Source organism: Oryctolagus cuniculus, chromosome 6 (assembly GCF_051225735.1).
Source record: "Oryctolagus cuniculus isolate XC-2025 breed Fujian yellow rabbit chromosome 6, ASM5122573v1, whole genome shotgun sequence".
Classification (NCBI taxonomy): domain Eukaryota; kingdom Metazoa; phylum Chordata; class Mammalia; order Lagomorpha; family Leporidae; genus Oryctolagus; species Oryctolagus cuniculus.
In genome coordinates, this window is record NC_142872.1 from 86,514,928 (window position 1) to 86,538,454 (window position 23,527).

Here is a 23,527-nt window from a genome sequence, read left to right on the forward strand (position 1 = left end):
CTGAATCAAATTTAAATTTACTATAGAAATCTGCAATTCTTTTTTTGGATTTCAATAAGCAACCTCCATATTGATCAATTTGGTAACATTTATGGATTGGAAATTTTTAAAGTATGGCTCCATTGAACTGAATGTAATCAGTAGAACTCTAAACCCAGGTAGTGTGCTTGAAATGTGCTTTTCATTATATAAGTGGATAAAGCAAAAAATGATTACTTGAATGGAATGTATCCTATTAACTGTGTACTACTGGAAGTATTTCCAAAAAAGTAATTGTTAATCTTTTGTTTAGGAGAGATACATTCAACCACTTGACAACATGGTTAGAAGATGCCCGCCAGCATTCCAATTCCAACATGGTCATTATGCTTATTGGAAATAAAAGGTAAAAAGGCTAAATTAGACCTTGTTGTATTAATGATAAAGACTTGATTGCTTCTATTTATGTGACTACCTTTCTTGTACATTTCTCCACATGTATTCTTAAATTATAAAATTTTGAAAAATGTTAGATATTTCTTTTGGTTTTTATAATATAAATAATAAGCTTTGTTGAAAACTATTATTCGTCACAGTTTTATTTGAAGGTACCATGGAAAACATAATTGCTTGGCCAAAGTTTCTGTGAACTTTCAAAACTATCGAAAATTTTTCACTAACTTTAGTAGAAAATTATAGTGGTTGCAGAAATTAGTATTTCCTAAATGTCAGTCAGAGAATTCATTCACTTCTAGAATAGATACTATTTAAAGATAAGTTTTAGAAAAATAAAATCATGACTCATATAATGATGAGCATATCAGAACTTTTGTTTATCTCATTAATTAATGAAAAACCAGTATATACTATCTACAATTAGTTCAAAAGAGAACTCAAACTGCCACACATTCATAATCAAATAGCAAATGCTGAAGTTAATTTAGAGGTGGATGTAAGACTGGTCAATATTCATAGGGTATATTCATACTGTATTCTGTGAGTCACAGTCCGCATTTCTTAGATAGGAATTATTTACATTATTATCTGTTTTCCACAAGTTAGAATCTATCTCTACATCTTTGAAAGTGTTAGGGATATAGTTAAGTAGTGCTTAGAGAGACATTAGAATACTAAATACTTCAATTTTCAAACCAACAACCTAAGCTTTTACTTTAAGAAAGATAACAGCAAATTAAACCCAACATAAGCAAAAAGAAGACATAATAAAGAAAAAGCAGTGAAACTGAAAAACTAGTTCTTGGTGCCAGCGCTGTGGCGCAGCAGGTTAACGCCCTGGCCTGAAGTGCCGGCATCCCATATGGGCTCCAGTTCTAGTCCCAGCTGCTCCACTTCTGATCCAGCTCTTGGCTATGGCCTGGGATAGCAGTAGAAGGTGTCCCAAGTCCTTGGGCCCCTGCACCCACAAGGGAGACCCAGAAGAAGCTCCTGGCTCCTGGCTTTGGATCGGCACAGTTCCAGCCTTTGTGGCCAATTGGGGAGTGAACCATCAGATGGAAGACCTCTCTCTCTCTTTCTGCCTCTCCTCTCTCTGTGTAACTCTTGACTCTCAAGTGAAAAATAAATCTTTAAAAAAATAAACAAACAAAAACTAGTTCTTGAGAAGAAAAATAGATACCCATGAAGAAAAAAGACACACATGGAACCAGCACTGTGGAGTATCAGGTAAAGCCGCCGCCTGCAGTGTCAGCATCCCATATGGGTGCTGGTTCAAGTCTCAGCTACTCCACTTCCAATCTAGCTCTCTGCTATGGCCTGGGAAAGCAGTAGAAGATGGCCCAAGTCCTTGACCCCCTGCACCCATGTGGGAGACCGGGAAGAAGCTCCTGGCTCCTGGCTCCTGGCTTTGGATTGGCGCATTTCCAGCCGTTGCGGCCAACTGGGGAGGGAACCAGTGGATGGAAGACCTCTCTCTCCCCGCCTCTCCTTCTCTCTCTGTGTATCTTGGGCTTTCAAATAAATAAATTAAAAAAAAAAAAAAGACACACATGACCAGTATTAGAAATGAGAAGTGACCTAAAGAATCTTCAGGTATGAAAAGGATAAGAGAGTATTGTGAACTAAGTAAATAGAGACATATGCCATGTTCCTAGATCAGAAAATTAAAATCATTAAGATGTCATTTCTTCCCAAATTTCTCTAAAAGTTCAATGTAATCCCAATCAAAATACCACAGACTTTGGTGGAGAGTAGATAAACTGATTTTAAGATTTATACCGAGGCCGGCGCTGTGGCTCACTAGGCTAATCCTCCGCCTTGCAGCGCCGGCACACCGGGTTCTAGTCCTGGTCGGGGCGCCTGATTCTGTCCCGGTTGCCCCTCTTCCAGGCCAGCTCTCTGCTGTGGCCAGGGAAGTGCAGTGGAGGATAGCCAAAGTACTTGGGTCCTGCACCCCATGGGAGACCAGGAGAAGCACCTGGCTCCTGCCATCGGATCAGCGCGGTGCGCTGGCCGCAGTGCGCCGGCCGCGTCAGCCATTGGAGGGTGAACCAACGGCAAAGCAAGACCTTTCTCTTTGTCTCTCTCACTGTCCACTCTGCCTGTCAAAAAAAAAAAAAAAAAAAAAAAAAAAAAAAAAAAATTTACACCCAAGTGCAAAGGCTATAGAATAGCTAAAACAATTTTGACAAAGACAAACCTGGAGGGATTACTGATTTCATGATTTATTTTAAAGCTACTATAATCACTTTAGTCTGGTATTAGCAAATACAGAGGTTGGTGGAACAGAATAAAAAGTCCAGGAGAAGATCCATACATTTGTAGTCAACTTTTCTACACAGGTGCTAACTTACTGAAAGAAAGGGTAATCTTTTCATCAAAGGATGCTGGAAATAGGAGAATAACCAGATGTGAAAAACTGACCCTTCACTCTTAAACTTATATGCAAAAATTAACTGGAATTGTATCATAGACTAAAGTTTAGGAGCTCAAACTATTTTTAAAAATTCTAAAAGAAAACATAAAATCTGGTGACAGCTTTGGCAAACATCTCAGTTGGAACAGGAAAACACCAACTTTTAAAAAATTTTTTTTAAGATTTATTTATTTGAAAGAGTTAGAGAGGCAGAGGCAGAAAAAGAAGTCTGCCATCCGCTGGTTCACTCCCCAAATGGCCGCAACAGCCAGAGCTGAGCTGATCCAAAGCCAAGAGCTTCTTCCAGGTCTCACACATGAGTGTAGGGGCCCAAGGACTTGGGCCATCTTCTACTGCCCTCCCAGGCCATAGCAGAAAGCTGGATTGGAAGTGGGGCAGCTGGAACATGAATCAGCACCCATATGGGATGCCAGCACGGCGGATGGCAGCTTCACCTGCTACGCCATGGCGCCAGCCACCAAAAATACAACTATTAAAGTAAAAAATCATAGCACAGTGCATATGGGATGCCCATGTCCTGTATTAGTGCAGATTCAAGTTCTACCTCCTCTCCCAATCCACTTCCTCTAACACCCTGGGAGGCAGCAGATGATGGCTAGAGTACTTAGTTTCCACCACCTGTATGAGAATCATGGATGGAATTTCTGGTTCTTGATGTCTTCCCTATTCCAGCCTCTGCTGTTGCTGACATCTGGGGAATGAACCAATGGACGGAAGATTGGTATCTATCCCTTCTCCCCTGTCATTCTACCTTCCTTATAAATATAACATTTTTTTAAAGGAAAAAAAATCAAGTTGCACTTCCACAGAATTAAAAAGTTGGTGACCAAGACAGTTATGGAACTGAAATCCAAAATACAGACTGGGAGATACTATTTCCAAAACATCTCTGACAAAGTATTTTTATCTAGAATATGTAGAGAATTCTTAGAGTTCATTAGGAAGAAAGTACTCGGGTGTTTTGTGTTGTGTCAATTTGAGGAACTGAAAGAGAGTTCTCTCATCCACTGGTTCACTCTCCAAATTCATGCCATGGCTGGGACTGGGCTAAGCGAAGCTGGGAGGCCAGAACTCTCCAGGTCTCCTATATGGGTGACAGTAACTCAATTACTTGAGACATCACTGCTTCCTCTCGGGTCTGCATTAGCAGGAAGCTGGAATCAAAAGCTGGAACCAGGTATTGAACCAAGATATTTCAATATGGGACCCAGGAGTTTTAACCAGCAAGCTAACCACCTTCCCCCACATTTTTTTAAGAATGAGCAAAAAATTTGAGACAAGACTTCACTCAAGAAGACAGTGTTAGAGGAAATGTAAATAGACACAGCCACTTTAGAAATTAAATATATGACCTAGCCATTTTACTGCTAGATACTTACCCAACATAAGTATGTTTTCATACATCAACACAAAGAATTATGCACAAATACTTCTACAACCTTTATTTATATTAACCCAAAACTGGAAACAATCCAAGTATCACTTAAGAGGTGAATTGATAAATTGTGATATACTCTTACAGTGTAATAAAGCTCAGCAATAAAAAGGAATAGACTTTTGATATATGCAACAAAGTGGATAAAACTCAAAATAATTACACCAAGTGAAAAATACCCAGATTAAAAAAAACATTCTGTGAATACATTTATATAAAATCTTAGAAGCTGCAGGCTAATCTATAGGGGCATAAGACAGATTGTAAATTGCATAGGGAGGAAGAGGAATGGATTACAAATAGGATATGAAGAAACTTTTTTCAAGAATGAAGGCCTTCCAGGTATATGTGTGTGTGTATGTGTATGTGTGTGTATGTATTTTGTCAAATTTTATAAGTCGTTATACCCCAGTAAAACTGTAAAAAAAAAAAGACAATAAGATAGCAAAATAATATTATACTGGGTAGGTTTGATTTTAGAATTTATTATTTTAATGGAAATTGAAGTTTCTTATTTATAGATACATATGCATTATAAAAAGGTAAGTATTGATTACTTCTTTGTGGCTAGAAGTATTAGTATCTTGCTGCTCACTTAATAAGGATTTTTTTTTTTTTTTTTTGCCATCATTTAAATCATCTGATTAACCTTTGTAGGGTTAAAACTATTGGAGGAGGCTTTTACTCTTTCTACTGTAGAAGTCATTCTACCAGTAAAGTGTGAAATGAGAGAATATTTGGAGCATAAAGAAAATTTTCTTTTATCGTGCCAGTTTTTTTCTTTGTGTCTGAAACATGAGTGGCACCTTACTGGTGGCTTAGATTCGGTGGTTGTCCGGGAGAAGCATATAGTTCAAATATATGGGAAAAAAAGTATAATACATTCATAAAAGGTGTTGCTAATGATTACAGATGGGTGACCCTTATAATTAGGAATATAATGGATAGGAAACAACAGAGAGAAATAAATGAGATAATTATTATTGGATGAAGTGAATTGGGATAGACATCAAAACAGGGAATAAGCAGTTTTTGAGTTAGATACATTAAGCAGTAGGGAGCCAGTGGAAGGGTTTGAGGGCTAAGGAGACTAGTTGAAGTCCTGCCCATTCAAATTGTTATTTTGAGCAAAATAAATTTCTTTGGCAACCACTGTACTCAAAGGCAGTATGTACTGGACTGGAATCTCCGTTTCAGATTGCTGCTGATTCTAGCATTCTGGAACTCTTAACTCCGAATTCCTCTTCTGCTGGACAATTGGTTCTAAACACTTGATCCTAATAATACCCAGAATAATGCAGTTAATTATTATATCTTAAAAACAGAGGAAAAATGAATCAAAAGTGTGATCAACTTTGAATACCATAGCACACTTTCTACAGATCTCTTCCTTTGTTCCATGTTGATTAATAACATTGCTCTTTCTTACCCCTATTTAGTGATTTAGAATCTAGAAGAGAAGTAAAAAAGGAAGAAGGTGAAGCCTTTGCAAGAGAACATGGACTTATCTTCATGGAAACTTCTGCTAAGACCGCTTCCAATGTAGAAGAGGTAAATAAGGTCTTTTTTTTTTTTTTTTTTTTTTGACAGGCAGAGTGGACAGTGAGAGAGAGAGACAGAGAGAAAGGTCTTCCTTTGCCGTTGGTTCACCCTCCAATGGCCGCCGCGGCCGGCGCGCTGCGGCCGGCGCACCGCACTGATCCGAAGGCAGGAGCCAGGTGCTTCTCCTGGTCTCCCATGGGGTGCAGGGCCCAAGAGCTTGGGCCATCCTCCACTACACTACCAGGCCATAGCAGAGAGCTGGCCTGGAATGGGGGCAACCGGGACGGAATCCGGCGCCCTGACCGGGACTAGAACCCGGTGTAAGGCGGAGGATTAGCCTATTGAGCCGTGGCACCGGCCTAAATAAGCTCTTTTAAATGGCTGCCATCTTCTTAACAAACATTTTATATACCTTGACATTTGTTTATTGTTATTTCTTCCATAAGCTCTTTAGTCTTTGATAGTATTTTAAGTTCATCATAAAGTAAGAAAACCACTTTCCTTTGAAATACCATGTAACATGTCATCCTTTATCAGCCTCCTAAGTTACATGCAGAGCTTTCTCTTTTTTTGTTTTTGTTTTTGTTTTTGTTTTTGACAGGCAGAGTGGATAGTGTGAGAGACAGACAGAGAGAAAGGTCTTCCTTTGCCATTGGTTCACCCTCCAATGGCCGTGTGGCTGGCACGCTGCGGCCAGCGCACCGCGCTGATCTGATGGCAGGAGCCAGGTACTTATCCTGGTCTCCCATGGGGTGCAGGGCCCAGGGACTTGGGCCATCCTCCACTGCACTCCCCGGCCACAGCAGAGAGCTGGCCTGGAAGAGGGACAACTGGGACAGAATCCGGTGCCCCGACCGGGACTAGAACCCTGTGTGCCGGCGCCGCAAGGTGGAGGATTAGCCTAGTGAGCCGTGGCGCCGGCCAGAGCTTTCTCTTGAAACATAAATGTTTTAACACATCTTTTTATGCATTTTGTCTGAAATCCATTTTATTTTGCATTGGGGCGGGGGGAGAACACTAATGAAATTTGGAAGTGTTTCAAGATGCCAAACAATTGTAGCTCTTTTTATCTACTTCTGCCTAAGTGAGTATGCTATTACTACTATGTAATATTATATAAAACATGGGAACTCTGTCATTGTTAATAGAAATAATTTGCATTAGCCAATTATTTCTGTTGATTAATACAAACTATTGAAAAATTTCTGAGCTTGTGTTCTTTTAGCTATGTTTTTGGATATGGCATATATATATTTCATACATAAATGATTAGATGGTTTTCCTTTCTAAGTAAATGTAGTAATACATTCTTACTTTATAAAAAGAAATGAAGCTAAGAAATTAAATAATTTACCCAAAGTAATGCTTAGTTCCTGTCTTTTGTATAAGAACGTCTCATAAGAGTGATAGCAGAAAGGAGTTCTTGAAACAAACAATTGAAGAATCTCATTGTACTAAGGATAGCAGACGACAGATTCCCAGGCAGCAGTTAGCATTGTGACTGACATAGTAAGAAGTCAGTAAATATTTATTAAGAATAATACTTGATGCTTTTCTAATTACCCTTAAACCCACAAATTGACTATAGTTAATTCTACAGCACTGGTATTTTCATTGACAAATTCTTTCTGTCTTGATGAGATGTTCTGTGATTATTCTTAATGCATTTCCTACAGACACCACCTAATGCTAGACCTGTTGCTTGCAGTAATTTCAACTTGATAACACAACAGGAACAATTTCAGACAACACATCCAGAAAGAAACCCATTCCATCCTTTTATCCAACTTGAAATATGTGTATCAAACTACCTTTCAGTAGAGGTGCTGTTTGTATCTGCTTCTGCTTAAATAAGTATTATGTTATTGCTTTGTAACATTATTTAGAGCTTAAGAACTCTGTCATCTCTAATAGTTTTGTGTATGTGTGTTTTAAACCACAAGGCCAGTATGCTGGATAAGATTCCAGACATTGGAAAAATGTCCTTATAATTATTCACAATGTTGTTTCTTCTTGATTTTTAAGAACCATAAATTCACAATTCAGTTGTCTGCATTCTTTTTTTAAAAGATTTATTTATTTATTTATTTGAAAAAGTTACACAGAGAGAAGGAGAGGCAGAGAGAGAGAGAGGTCTGCCATCCGCTGGTTCATTCCTCAGATGACCACAACGGCCAGAGCTGTGCCGATCTGAAGCCAGGAGCCAGGAGCTTCCTCCAGGTCTTCCCACAAGGGTGCAGGGGCCCAAAGACTTGGGTCATCTCCTACTGCCCTCCCAGGCCATAGCAGAGAGCTGGATGGGAAGTGAAGCCGCTGGGACTCAAACCGGCACCCATATGGGGTGCTGGCACTGCAGATGGTAGCTTTACCTGCTATGCCACAGCACCGGCCCCACGTTCTCTGCATTTTAACAAAGATCCATACTATGAAGTCAGAGGATATACCATCAAGTAGTGGGAAATTATTCTTGATTTCTAAATCTCTAATGCCTTTGTGCTAATCTTCTTAACATGTAACAATTAGTATTTTTTTATAAACAGCAAATTACTGTTGTCATGTGGCTGAACACTTGAATGAAATATATTTTGTTAATGTTTTCACAGAATTTTATGAATTTTTGTGACTTTGGTTAATAAAATAATTTGTAAAATTTAATCTAACAGAGATTTTCTATGCATGTGAAAGAATAGAGAAAATTTGTCTCCCAAATGGCAAGGATTTTAAGCAATAATCTGATATGATTTCATTTTTAAAGGATTCACATATGAATATTACATAATATCTAGTCTTCCATGAGATTTTACCTAAAAGTTAAAACTATTTCATGACAAAGTATTTTGAGAAAGTGAAAGTTGGTTATTTGATCTAATAAAAGGCTAGATTTAAACTTTAATCTCTTAGCATGACTTAGCAACTGATTGAACATGAAAATAATAACCAAGGGACTTTTGCTCTGAAAAGATGGAATAGATTTCTGTTCCTTTACTTGTCCTACTGAGTAAAAATGAAGCCCTGGATATTATGTTAAAAAAAAAAAAAATATATATATATATATATATATATATATATAAAACAAATAAAAGAAAGTGGAGAGAAGAAAGCAGACTAACTACATACTTTGATACTTGAGCAGTGACAGAGCTCTATTTTATATTTTGTATTCCACACTGGATCCTGAAGAGACTGAAAACCTGAAAAGGCCAGTGAGCACCATGAGAAAAAGAAAGCCTGTGCTAGGTTGAGCATTGTGGCACACTGGTTAAGCCACTGCGTGGGACACCTGCACCCCTATCAGAGTGCCAGTCTGAGTCCTGGCTGTTCCAGTTCCCATCCAGCTTTCTGTGAGTGTGTCTTGGGAGCAGCAGATGCTGACTCAAGTGCGTAGTCATGTGCCACCCCTGTGGGACACCCAGATGAAGTTCTGGGCTCCGGGCTTCAACCTGGCCCAGCTCTGGGTATGTAGAGAGTAACCAGCAAATGAAAGAGCACACATGCACTCTTGTTCGCCCTTTCACTGTTTGCTGAACTTTCAAGTAGATGAAAACAAAATAATAAACATTTTTAAAATAATAAACATCTTAAAATATAAACATTTAAAAATAAAGTGTAGCCAAAGGGCCAGGAAAGGAGCAGCTGACAAGAGAAAAAGAATTCTTGGATAGCCATTCTTCTGTAGGCAGATACCACAGGGAATACTTCCACCATTGCCAGGCCATAATGAGGTTCTCCTACGCTCACCTTGGAGTGACTAAGTGGCAACTCTGCCACCACAACCATTTCTCTGTTGCAGCTGCATAAGAGGAAGTCAACTAAAGTAAAAATACAAGAGTCAAATCTCATAAAACAGTACCCAAAATACCCAGATTTCAATAGAAAATTACTCATCATATCTGTAACCAAGATTTCAAAATGCTGCTGCAGACATTCTGGGGGTGAACCAGAGAATGGAACATTTCTCCTTGTTTCTTCCTGTCTCTGTCACTTGCCCTTTTAAATAAATATATAAATGGGTCCTTTTCGGGGGGCGGATAAGAGTCAGTAAAAGAAATATAAGATGAAAAGAACCAAATAGAAATTTGAGAACTGAAAAATACAATAATTAAAATAAACTCAGTGGATGAGCTAAACAAAAAAATGAGAAGGACAGAGGAAGGAAGTAGTGAACTCAGTGATAAAATAATTAAGACTATGCAGTTAAACTACAGAGAGAAAATAGACTGGAAAGAACAAACAAATGGCCCAAGAGGCTATTACCAATGCTATTTTTTTTTATTATAAACACTTTTATTTAGTAAATACAATTTTCCAAAGTACAGTTTATGGATTACAATGGCTTTTCCCCCCCATGACTTTCCTGCCACCCACACCCCTCCCATCTCCCACTGCCTCTCCCATTCCATTCACATCAAGATTCATTTTCAGTTATCTTTATATACAGAAGATCGATTTAGTATATATTAAGTAAAGATTTCATCAGTTTGCACCACACAGAACATAAAGTGTAAAATACTGTTTGATACTAGTTATAGCATTAATTCACATTGGACAACACATTAAAGACAGAGATCCTACATGAGGAGTAAGTACACAGTGACTCCTGTTGTTGGCTTAACAATTTGACACTCTTGTTTATGGCGTCAGAAATCTCCCTAGGCTCTAGTCATGAGTTTCCAAGGCTATGGAAGCCTTTTGTGTTCGCCGACTCCAATCTTATTTAGACAAGGTCATAGTCAAAATGGAAGTTCTCTCCTCCCTTCAGAGAAAGGTACCTCCTCCTTTGATGGCCCGTTCTTTCTACTGGGATTTCACTTGCGGAGATCTTTCATTTAGGTGGTTTTTTTTGTGTTTTTGTTTTTGTTTTTGTTTTTTTTGCCAGAGTGTCTTGGTTTTCCATGCCTAAAATACTCTCATGGGCTCTTCAGCCAGATCCGAATGCCTTAAGGGCTGATTCTGAGGCCAGAGTGCTGTTTAGGACATCTGCCATTCTATGGGTCTGCTGTGTATCCCACTTCCCATGTTGGATCATTCTCTCCCTTTTTGATTCTATCAATTAGTATTAGCAGACACTAGACTTGTTTGTGTGATCCCTTTGACTCTTAGACCTATCAGTGTGATCAATTGTGAACTGAAATTGATCACTTGAACTAGTGAGATGGCCTTATTACCAATGCTATTATATACTATGTCATTGATTCTAGAAGGAAAAGAGAAAGGAGATGGCTCTGAAAATGTACTTAAGAAAATAATGAAGGTACTTAAGAAAATAATGGCCAAAATTTCCTAAATAGTGACAAAAGATATGTTTTACAGATTCAAGAAGCTGAGGTAACCTGAAAGAGAATAAATTCAAACAGTCCCACACCAAGACAAACCTCTGTATAGTCAAATCTCTGAGAGTGAAAGACAGAAAAATCCTAAAAGCCATGAGAAATAACATGTATAGGGGAAAACAATTCAAAAGACAGCAAATTTTCTCAACGGAAACTGTGGAGGCCCAAAGAAAATAGCACATTTTTCAGGGATTGAAAGAAAACTGCCAACCCAGAATCCTATACCCAGCAAAAAATTATCTTCTAGGAGTGAAAGAGAAATGAAGACATTTTCAGATGAAGGAAAACTAGGATTTTTGTCAATGACAGATCCACCATAAAAGAGCAGCTAAAGGAAGTCATCTAGTAGAAATGAAATGATAAAAGAATAAATCTTGGAATACTGTAATGGATGAAAGCACAATGAACAAGCAAAAACTCCAAGTCTGATGTGGTTATTAGTGTACATATAGGAAATACTTACAAACCATGGAGGAAAAAAGGATGTAAGTAAGGTTTCTACGCTTGATTTGATAACATGACAACACAAATAGACCATGATAAATATCTAGTTATTCCTAAAAACGTTATACAGATTGTCACTTATCCAAAATGCTGAGACCAAAATGTTTCAGATTTGGGATTGTTTTGGATTTTGAATATTTGCATTGATTTTACTGGTTGAGCATCCCTAATCTAAAAATCTGAACTCCAAAGTGCTCCAGAATTTGACTTTCTGAGCATTTTATTCTCAACATTTTACAAGGAAGTACACTAAAACAATAATGTTAGAACTCTTTAAAAAAAAAAAAAAAAAACTGTTTTTAATGAGTAGGAAGGAAAGAGAAAAAAAATGGCAGGCTTATGCTCCCACATTAGTAACTACATGTAATGTAAATGGTCTTGATATACCAGCAATTGACAGAATTTAAAAATATGGCTTAACTAATATGACATCTGTAACAAATTCACTTCAAATACAGTGATACTCCCAAGTTGAAAATGATGAAAAAATACATCATACAAACTAATCAATGCAGAAGTGACCACATTCATAATAAAGTAGGCTCGGTTAAAAAAAAAAAAAAAAAGGCAGAGTGGCACATTACATGATGTTTAAAAGTCAATTCACCAGAAGGGCATAACACTCTTAAATGTATATGTATCAGACAATGGGTCTTAGTTGTGTGAGGCACAAAACTGATAAAGCTGATAAGCATCCTTAGTTTTTACATCCGTTAGGTTCCCACAGAGCATATAAAATAAACCTCAGTAGACTTAAAAGTATTGAAGTTATGCAAAATGTATTCTGCAGTCACAATGGAATTAAGCAAGGAATCAGTGATGGGTAAATGGGGAGGTCTACTGAACAATTCAGTTCTAATCTGTAGGTTAAAGAAGAAGTTAGAGAAAGTACAACATCGAATTTACTGAATGAAAATACAGTATATCAACGTGTGGAAAAGCAGTGCTACAGATTTATAGAAATAAATGCAGTAATAAAGAGAAAAATCCTAACTTATATCTCACAAACTCAAAGCAAAATAAACCCCCCAAAAAGAAAAAATAAACCTGGAGGAAGGAAATAGTAAAGAGCAGAAATAATGACATTGGAAATAAAAATCGATTAAACAAAGTTCATTTTGGGGGTTGACATTGTGGCACAGCAGATTAAGCCACCGCCTGGGACATACAAATCCCATATTGGAGTTCCTGGGATGAAGTTCTACCTCACTTTCAATCCAGCTTCTTGCTGACACGCACACCGGGAGGCAGCAGGTGATGATTCAAGTACTCAGGTCCTTGCTACCCATATGGGAGATCCAGATTGAGTTCTAGGCTCCCGGCTTTGGCCTGGCACAGCCCCAGCTGTTGCCAGGCATTTGGGGAATGAATCAGCAAATAGAAAATACTGTTCTCTCAATCTGTCAGTCTGTCACATGCCTGTCAAGAAATAAAAATAAATAAACTAAAAGAGTTTTTAAGATTTATTTATATGGAAGGCACAGTTACAGAGAGAAAGGGAGAAACAGAGAAGTCTTCCATCCACTCATTCACTCCACATATGGCTGCAATGGCCAAGATTGGACCAGGCTAAAGCCAGGAACCAGGGGTTTCTTCGGGATCACCCACATGAGTGTGGGGGCCCAAGAGCTTGGGCCATCCTCTACTGCTTTCCCAGGCATATTAGGAGGGGGCTGGATTGGAAGTGGAGCAGCCAGGACATGAATTGGTGCCCATTTTGGATGCCAGCACTGCAGGCAGAGGCTTAACCTACTATGCCACAACACCGGCCGCTTCCCTGGAGAATTCTGCCAAACATTTAAGTAAGGTATGAATACTAATTCTATACTACCTTTTCAAGGCAATATAAGAAATAGAATACTACCCTCTTTATTTTATGAAACTAATATCAAAGCTAAAAGACCTCACAAAACAATAAATAAGACTGATTATTCTTTATTGATATGTAAGCAGAATCCTCAACAAACTGCTAGTAGCCACAATTTCAACAATGTATATAATCATGTACATGTACATATATAGACTACGTCACCAAATGGGATTTATTCCAAGGATACAAGACTTGTTCAGTATTCAGAAACCAGTCAGTCAGTATAATCTACCTTTTTATCAGAGTAAAGCAGAATCACATGATCATAGTGATGCAGGAAAACCATGACAAAATTCAACACCAACATGTTTTAAAACTCCCAGAAAAATAGAAATTGAGAATTTCCTCAGCATGTTAAGGACCATGCACAAAAGCTACCCTATAATTAACATTATAGGTGCCAGTGATGTGGTACAGCAGGTTAAACCATCACCTGCCGTACAAAAATCTCATATAAACAACTGTTCAATCCCAGCTGCTTCACTTCCAGTCCAGTTCCCTGCCATTGTGCCTGGGAAAGCAGCAGAGGATGGTCCAAACGCTTGAGCCCCCGCCACCCACTTAGCAAACCAAGTTGGAGTTCCAGGCTTGGTTTTGCCCAGTGCCAGATGTTAGGGAGTAAACCAGCAGATGGAAGATATCCCTCTCTCCCTCCCTCCCTCCCTTTCAATTAGTAAATAAATCTTTTTTAAAAAATGAAAAAAAAAAGTTAACATTATTCTTAATGTCAGAAGTCAAAATATTTTGTCTCTTTGGTAAGGAACAAAGCAGGAATATCTGTTCTCACCACTATTCAACATTGTTGCTGGAAATTCTAGGTAATGCTACAAAGCAAGAAAAGGAAATAAAAGGCTTACAACTCAGGAGGGAAGAAATAAAGTTTACTATATTTGTTTATGACATGATTATGTCAGCTGATAATCTCAAGGAATTTACAAGATAAAAAAAAGTCTTGGGGCCGGCACTGTGGCTTAGCTGGTAGCTGCCACCTGCAGTGCCAGCATCCCGTATGGGTGCCAGTTTGAGTCCCAGCTGCTCCACTTCTGTTCCAGTTCTCTGCTATGGCCTGGGAAAGCAGTAGAAGTGCTTGGGCCCCTGCACCTGCATGGTAGACCCAGAGGAAGCTCCTGGCTTCAGATTGGCTCAGCTCTGGCAATTGCAGCCATTTTGGGAGTGAACCAGTGGATGAAAGACCTCTCTCTCTCTCTCAGTCTCTCTGCCTCTGCCCCTCTGTAACTCTGCCTTTCAAATAAATAAATTTAAAAAAAAATTGTGTAACTGATAAGTGAGTTAATAAGCAAGGTTGCAAGATACAAGATAGGACCAGCACTGTGGCATAGTGGGATGGGTTCTGGTTTAAATCCCAGCTACTCCACTTCTGATCTAGTTCTCTGCTATGGCCTGGGAAAGCAATAGAAGATGACCCAAGTCTTTGGACCCCTGCACCTGCTTGGGAGACCTGGAAGAAATTCCTGGCTCCTGACTTTAGGTTGGCCCAGCTCTGACCATTGCAGCTGTTTGGGGAGTGAACCAGAGGATGGAAGAGCTGTATCTGTCTGTCTGTCTGTCTGTCTCTCTCCCTCTCTCCTTCTCTCTCCCTTCTTCCCGCTCTCTCCCTTCCTCCCTCCCTCCATCCTTGCCTCTGCCTCTCTGTAATTCTGCCTTTCAAATAAATAAATAAATCTTTAAAAAAAGATACAAGATAAACATAAAAATCATTTCTGTATCATAATAATGAAAACATGAACACCAAAATTTAGACTTAGTACTATTTTTGTCACAAAAACTCAAATGATATAATGAAATACTTAGGTATTAATTTTAAAACAATATGTGCAGGCCATATATGCTGAAAACCACAAAACAATAGTGAAAGAAGTAAAAGATTAAGTGCATGAAGAGAGACATGTTTTGTTCATTAGAATCATTGCCCTTGTAAAGATGTTACTTTTTCACAAATTGATATCAAGGTTTAATACAATTCTTATGAAGCAAATTCTAATGATATGTTTATACAAATAGATAACATAAATGAAAACACGAGGGGGTTAGAGTAGCTAAAACACTTAGAAAGAAAAGAATTAAATTGGATTAATCTCTGTATTTCAAGTTTTATATAGCTTCAGTCATCATGACTATGTGATATTGGTAAACTAATAGACACATATGTCAGTGGGGCCAACTAAATAATCCAGAAATACACTGACAAAAATATACACAATATATTTTTAATAGAAAACATTTTTTAATAAATATAAATTTCATAGGTACAACTTTTGGGTTATCACCACATATTTTTAACAAAGGTAATGAAGCAATTCAGTGGAGGAAGGTAACCTTTTCAATAAATGGTGCTGTAGCAATTACAAATCTGTAAGACAAAAAAGCATGAACCTCAGCCTATCTCACACTTTTTACAGTAGCTAACTCAAAATGAATTACAGAATTAAATGTAAAACATTTAACTGTTATCTTTTTTTTTTTTTTTTTTTTTTTTTGACAGGCAGAGTGGACAGTGAGAGAGAGAGAGACAGAAAGGTCTTCCTTTTCTGGCTGAAAAGCCCATGAGAGTATTTCAGGCATGGAAAGCCAAGACACTCTGGCAAAAAGATCTCTGTGAGTGAGATCCCAGTGGAAAGAACAGGTCTTCAAAGAGGGAGGTGCCTTTCTCTGAAGGGAGGAGAGAACCTCCACTTTGACTATGACCGTGTCTAAACAAGATAAGAGTCGGAGAACTCAAAAGGCTTCCATAGCCTTGGAAACTCATGACTGGAGCATAGGGAGATTACTGATGCCATAAACAGGAGTGTCAATTTGTAAAGTCAACAACAGGAGTCACTGTGCACTTCCTCCTCATGTAGGATCTCTGTCCTTAATGTGCTGTACACTGAGGCTTAATGCTATAACGAGTACTCAAACAGTATATTTCACTTTGTGTTTCTATGGGGGTGCAAACGATTGAAATCTTTACTTAATGTACACTAAACTGATCTTCTGTAAAAAAAAAAAAAAGAAAAGAAAAAAAGAAATTATCAATTCCCAACTTGACTCTCACTGGGATTAAACATGACAATAGGTCTGATCTGATTTCATCATGATTTAAAAAAAAATCATCTATTATTTTTCACTTTATGTTTCTGTGTGGGAGCAAACTGTTGAAATCCTTACTTAAGGTATACTAAGCTGATCTTCTGTATATTAAGATAATCGAAAATGAATCTTGATGTGAATGGAAGGGGAGAGGGAGTGGGAAAGGGGAGGGTTGTGGGTGGGAGGGACGGTATGGGGGGGGAAGCCATTGTAACCCATGAGTCGTACTTTGGAAATTTATATTCATTAAATAAAAGATTAAAAAAAAAAAAAAAAGAAAGGTCTTCCTTTGCCATTGGTTCACCCTCCAGTGGCTGGCGCGCTGCGTCCGGCGCACCGCGCTGATCCGATGGCAGGAGCCAGGTACTTCTCCTGGTCTCCCATGGGGTGCAGGACCCAAGCACTTGGGCCATCCTCCACTGCACTCCCTGGCCACAGCAGAGAGCTGGCCTGGAAGAGGGGCAACCAGGACAGAATCCGGCGCCCCGACCAGGACTAGAACCTGGTGTGCCGGTGCCGCAAGGCGGAGGATTAGCCTAGTGAGCCGTGGCGCTGGCCCGAACTGTTATCTTTTACATTTAAAAATCTTCAGCATATGGGCCTAGACATACTCATCACCAAACGATAACACTAATAGGAAAATCTGATAAATTAGCCTTCAAAAATATTTAATGATGGGGTGGGTATTGTGGCACAGCATGTTGAGCCACCACTTGAGATAACTACCTTGGACATCAGAGTGCCACTTCAAGTCCTGGCTACTCCATTCCCAGTCCAGTTTCCTGCTGATGCATCCTGGGTTGCAGAAGATGATGGCTCAGCTTTGCTTGGGCCTGTGCCACTTATGGGAGAGACTGATATAGAGCTTTGGGCTTCTGTCTTTATCCCGGCCCAACTCTGGCACTTGGAGACATTTGAGGAGGGAACCAGCAGGTAGATGATATCTTTCTCTCTTTCTGTATTGTTCTTCCTTTCAAGTAGATGAAAGTAAATATTTAAAGAACACTTACTCACTGTGAAAGGGCATGTTAAATAGATTTTAAAAATGTACAGATTGAGAGAAAATATTTGGAAAAATACCAAACAAAGGACTAGTATGTAGAATATAAAAACTCATTAGTAAATTTTTAAAAATCAGAAAATGGTTAAAGGACAGTAGATTGTTCATCAAAATGTATGTACAAATGGCAGTTAAGCACTTGTAAAAATATTCAGCATTACTAACCACTGAGGAAATTGCTAATTGAAACCTCAGTGAAATAGCACTACATACCCATCACAATGGCTAAAATGGAAAAAAAGGAAAACACCAAATGCTAATGAGCATGTGGAGGAACTTGATTACTCCTACATTGCTGGTGGTGATATAAAAATGACATCAGCCCTCTGGGAAACAGTTTGTAGTTTATTTAAACATTAAGAATACAACTAACATGTGGCCATGCAATTAGATCCCTGAGCATTATCTTAGGAAAAAGAAGACTTATGTTCACACAAAAAGCTATACACCAATGTTCATAGCTGTTTTATTCTTAATAGCCAAAAACTAGAAATAACCCAGAGAACTGGGTTGATGAATGATTGGGCAAAATATGGTATATCCACACCATGGAATAGTGCTGAACAATAAAATGGACAGATTACTGAAATGCAGCAACCGGGCTGAATCTGCAGAGAGCTTTGGTAGTGAGTAAAAATCATTTCCAAAGATTGCAAACTATATGATTTGATCTGTATAACTAGCTTTGTCTCTCTTCCTCTCTTTATTTTTTGAGAGTCAAAGAGTACACACCCATCCACTGGTTCATTCTCCAAATGCCCACGCAACCAGGATTAGGCCAACTCAAAGCTGAGAGTCAAGAATGGAGAACCCAATCGAGGTCTCCACATGTGTGGCAAGGACCCAACTACCTAAGTGATCACCTGCCGCATCCCATAGACCACATTGGCAGAAAGCTGGAATCAGAAGCAGATCAGGACTCAAACCCAAGAACTGTGAATTCGGGATGCAGGCCTCCTAGCCAGTATCTCACCACCAGGCCAAATGCCTACCCCTCTGTAACTTTCTTAAAAAAGACAAAATGAGAGGCAGGCTCATTGCCCTGATTAAAGGAGCCTATGGAGTAACAGCGAAGTGGATATAGTACAAAAATGTACATGAGAGGAGCAGGTGTTTTGTGCAGTGGTTAAATGCTTTGGGGGATGCCTGCAACACATATCAGTGTCTGGGTTCAAGATTGTGGCAGGCTAGAAAAAGTACCCATTCCCAGAAGACTTATGCTGTCTATTTGAAGACTTAAAAATAGCTTAGAAGTAATGTATTTATGTCTATACTTTCTTCCCTGTTTGTCTTTATGTATTTTACTTCTACATTGAAAACTTATTTTCTCAGATCTATTACCAGAACTTAAAGTATTATATCCCCTCCAGGACATCTGAAGGGTTAGTAAAGGTGATTGAGGTGAGATTAATGGTTAAAGTTACCATTTGCCAAACAGTTGTCAACTTTGTCAGCTGTTCTCAGTTGTTAGCCATTTGGTAGGGTTTTATTTTCCCTGTGTTTATCAGTTTTGCCTAAAGAATTGTAACTTCATGGGAAGTGAGAAAAGTATATAAACATCAAAAATGTTGAGGCAGAATTCATAAGGACTTTGGGAAAAGGTGCTTTCTCTCTAGCCTTCCATATCTTTGCTAAACATCATTATGCAGATCTGGTTGTTTAAGATGTCTCACATCAGGGCTGGAAATTCCTGACTTAGCTGCTAAAATGCTAAAGGTATAGCCAAGATGATAGCTGATAATCTAGCCAGCTAGCCTCAGACAGTTTGCAGTATCCTGCTGAGCCACCTAAACTGACAGGAGAGATGGATTTCTGTGCCTTGGAGAACACCCTACTTAATAAGGCTAGGAAGAAGACTAAGATCAAAACTTGCTAGTGCTTCTGTACTTGGAAATCTGCAGACATTGAGAGGCCATCTTACTTTTCTTGGACTTTGTGTGGTGAAGCATGTATTTTTTTGTAACTGGAATGTGGTTGTGAACTAAAAGTTGTCCCCTTAACCCTGTTCTCAGAGACAAGCCCATGAATGCTGAGGCATCCATAACAATTTTTCCTTGGAAATCTGACCTGGCCTTATCAGGCTTCTTGAGGATAGCTTAGGTTAGTATTTACTACTCTCCTCCACATATTAGAAGACTTGGCTGACTAACATCAATTTCTCTAACTTTAATCTGGCTATCACCCTAGGAACCTTCTTAGATGATCCAAAGCAAACTTTTACTTTAATAGTTACGTTCATTTTCTGTACCTCTAAAACAGGTAGGTAACCATTAGACCTAAGAAAATCACACTGATACGTACATGTCATACACCTTAAACTCATATTTACCTATAATGTATACTCACATATGTAATTTTCCACCTACCAATATTTTCCCATGTGTAAATGACATAAGCAAAGAATTCTACGTGTCCAAAATAAAAATGTGTTCCTTCCTCAAAACCTGATTTTCTTCCTGTTTATCTCCTATGTGGTATACCCTTCAGTCTCAGTCACTTAAAGTGGAGTCATCCTTAAATACCTTGCCATTTTTGCCCTTTCATTTACCTAGCTCAGTTAATTTCTTCAAAGTAGGTTTTCTATGTTTGATCTTTGATTTTTTGTCTTGTTGCACCATTTTAATTGCTTTAATTTGCTTCTTAACTATTATTCTTGTAGACTCCTCACTGGTCCTCCTGTTGTCAACCTTGATGTCTCATAATTCATCCTCTGAGTTTGTCCCTCACCTGCTTCTTACCTTTTCAAGGTTTCTTCATCCCTATAAGGCCACCGCCCTGACCTCATCTCACGTGTGTCCCTGTCCCCAACTACCAACAGAAATGTGCTTAAAATCTGCCCCTCTTTGTTCCCCTCGGTTTTCCTAAAAAATGAGCGGGAGATTGCTTATCCTCTAGGCCTTTCCTTGCAGGGCTTTCCTTCCCAGAAGTGTTCATGCCATATTCTAATTTTGGTTTTGCATGTGTCATGTATTACCACATCCTTGAGGTTTAATACAGTTGCATTTATCAGAGTATCCTCAGTGTCTGGTACAATTCAAGCATTTGGTAAGTGCTTACTAAATGAAGAATTAAATTACTGAAGAACTAACCATATCTTTGTGCTGTATCTGACAGAAAGTGAACAGGAATTCCATAACTGCCGTAATCTCCAGTAGTTCTAATCTCTTTCCCCCTTTATTTCTCAACTAATTGATTAAGGTTGGTTTAGGTCACCTCCTTTCCTTCTTAATAAGCATTCATTGGTGATACTCATTTTTGTGAAGGATAGGAAGGAGACAGAGGACATAAATAATCGCTAATTTCATATAGTTCCAATGATAATTCTAGAAATCCAAAATAATTTCTTCTAGCTGGAAGGATTTTGAATGATATAAGAAGTATGTGCTTTTTCTGTTCAAGTTTAACTGCAGCATAAGTACATGAAAATTCCTTTGACTTTTATTAAAGGTAAGTAATCCTAGCAAAGAAAAGATAAATGTGGTGAGAAGAATATTAGATTCTAATCCTCCTTCTGTTATAATTGTATATGGTCTCAGGTAAGACGTTTCTCCTTTTGCAGCTCAGTCATCCATTAACAGGGAGTTACTGTTCCGTAGGCTTAGCAGCAACCCTTTTTCTTCAATGAGAAACAGGGAAACTGTAAAATAAGGCAGAGCAGCAATACTTTGCTATGAAGAGAGGTGTAAGGAGGAAGATCTTCTCACTTCCCTGGCATATCCCCATTGCCTGTCTCTTGCCCAAGAAGTGGCTCCTGCAGAATTGCCTTGAAATAAAATTTGAAAGCTGCTGTGTTGAATGATGTATGCAAGCATTTCAAAAGTTCATGGAAAAATAGAATTGAAAGATGTTTATTTTGATGCAGAAAAAAGTTTTTGAAATCCATAGTTTCTCATTAAAACACATTTTCCATTAATAGTTTTGAAGATTCCCCCTCATATAAGTCTTCTCCTCTGAAGCTAAATCAAATAGAATACTTTAAAGTCACAGAATTTGAAGAAGTTTCTTAATAAACTTCCTTATATCAAATTCTAGTCTGCTCTGTAGTATTCATAATGCACATGTGTATTTGAGCACTTGAACTCCCTTCTCCTTCTGTTGTTCACCTTATCTCATGGTACCTAAATGGTTGTGAAAGCTTACACATCAGGGCCGGAGTTGTGGAATAGCAGGACACCAGTTCGAGTCCACTCTGCTAATGCACCTGGGAAAGCTGCTGAGGATGGCCCAAGTGCTTGGGCACCTGCATTCACATGGGAGACCCCTGGCTGCTGGCTTTGGCCTAGGAGCCAACTATTGCAGCCATTTGAGGAGTAAACCAGTGGACAGAAGATCCCTCTCCTCATCCTCCTCCTCCTGTAACTCTGCCTTTTTTTTTTTTTTTTTTTTTTAAAAAGAAAGCTTACACATCTTGAGTACTTACTACATGTCCAGGACTGTTTTCCAGTATTTCTGCCAATAATTCTATGAAATAGATACCATTATTGTCTTTATTTTACAGAGAATAAGAGGTAGGTTCGAGAAACACTAACAGGAGGCATGGCAGTGTGAACTTGGATAGCCTGGTTCTAGAGCCACAGCCTAAGCCTTTCTGCTAGTTTTATAGGCTTGACTTCATCCCACAAATACACTATCTAGAAGATAAGTCAAAAAATTTCCTGATTTTGTATGTGCTCTGAATTTCTTTTAGAAATTATGGAAACTTGGGCAAATTACTCAATATAATGACTGACTCGTAATAAGTTCTTAGCATTGGTTCTTATTAGCTTGAGCAAATGGACACCTGTAATTACATAAAATTGACTTAGAAAGATTGAGAAGAAAATTAAACAGGATTCTAATTACTTCTTGTTTCCCAATTCTAAGGCAAAACTAAAAAGCCGCTTATTTTACAAGGCACCTGCTATCTAGTATCTACTCAAAATATTAAATAAAACTGTCCAAGATTTGTTATTCAATTTATTTTTAAGTCTTACCTCTAACATGCAATAATTTTAATCTTGCCACCAGGTGGCAGCATGTCACATAAGGAAATACTTTAAATGTTACTCTTGAAGGACAGACTTGATTTTCAGTGTTTTGCCTTAAAAACTGTTCAGCCATAATAAAAATAAAAGTGTTCCATTGTCCCCACCTTGCCTCTGTTGTAACTCACCAGTTGTGAAGGGCCTGTTAGCATATTGTGTGTGCGATGCAGTGAAGCCTGCCTCTCTGTCCTGCCTCACGTTCCCCCTCTACCAGTTAATGAAGAAAGTGTCTTTTTCCTCCAACTTTAACTGAGATTTTGGCCCTTGTAATTAGATTCTCCAACTAACGGGTTTCACTTCACCAGTAATAGGAGCTATTTCCTTCTAAGTTCTGAATATGTGGTCACAATTAATAGGTGCCCTTGGGCAGATGTCAGTGATATGTAATAAACCCATCAGCATGTCCATTTGTTGAATGGTCATATGAATTACAACGTATGTATAGTTGTGGGGGATGAGGGTGGGAGTGGGGTATGTTTGTTTCAATTTGTACTATAGAGATCCCTGAAAATTTGCCCAGAGTTTAGTTACTATCAGTACCAGATCACTGCTGCCAGGGGTTGAAAGATTAGTGCCTAGGGTAGAAGGCATTATAATTAATGACTAATGATGAAAAAGAAGGTAAAGGCCTGAACATGGCAGTTTATCAAAGTGTGGTTAAGGGGGAGGGCTAGTAGTAAAATGGAGTTCAGCTTCTGATACTGAATTGGAACACTCACTACCTGGGAAAGCAAGGGGACCACCAGGTGCCACTGGCTGCAGGAAGAGCTGTTTTCACTTCCTAATCGTGAATCTGCCTA

General features: G+C 38.6%; 1 protein-coding gene across 13 annotated transcripts in view; it reads left to right on the plus strand.

Annotated features, from left to right (window-relative positions):
* Positions 1–23,527, plus strand: part of RAB2A (RAB2A, member RAS oncogene family) — a 115,662-nt gene that overhangs the window by 64,346 nt on the left and 27,789 nt on the right. For 6 of the 13 annotated variants that reach the window (XM_089334570.1, XM_089334567.1, XM_051843285.3 and 3 more), the window contains 2 exon segments: positions 293–385; positions 5,747–5,858. In XM_089334570.1, the coding sequence (XP_089190696.1) occupies positions 293–385; positions 5,747–5,858 (205 nt within the window). 13 annotated transcript variants of the gene reach the window in all.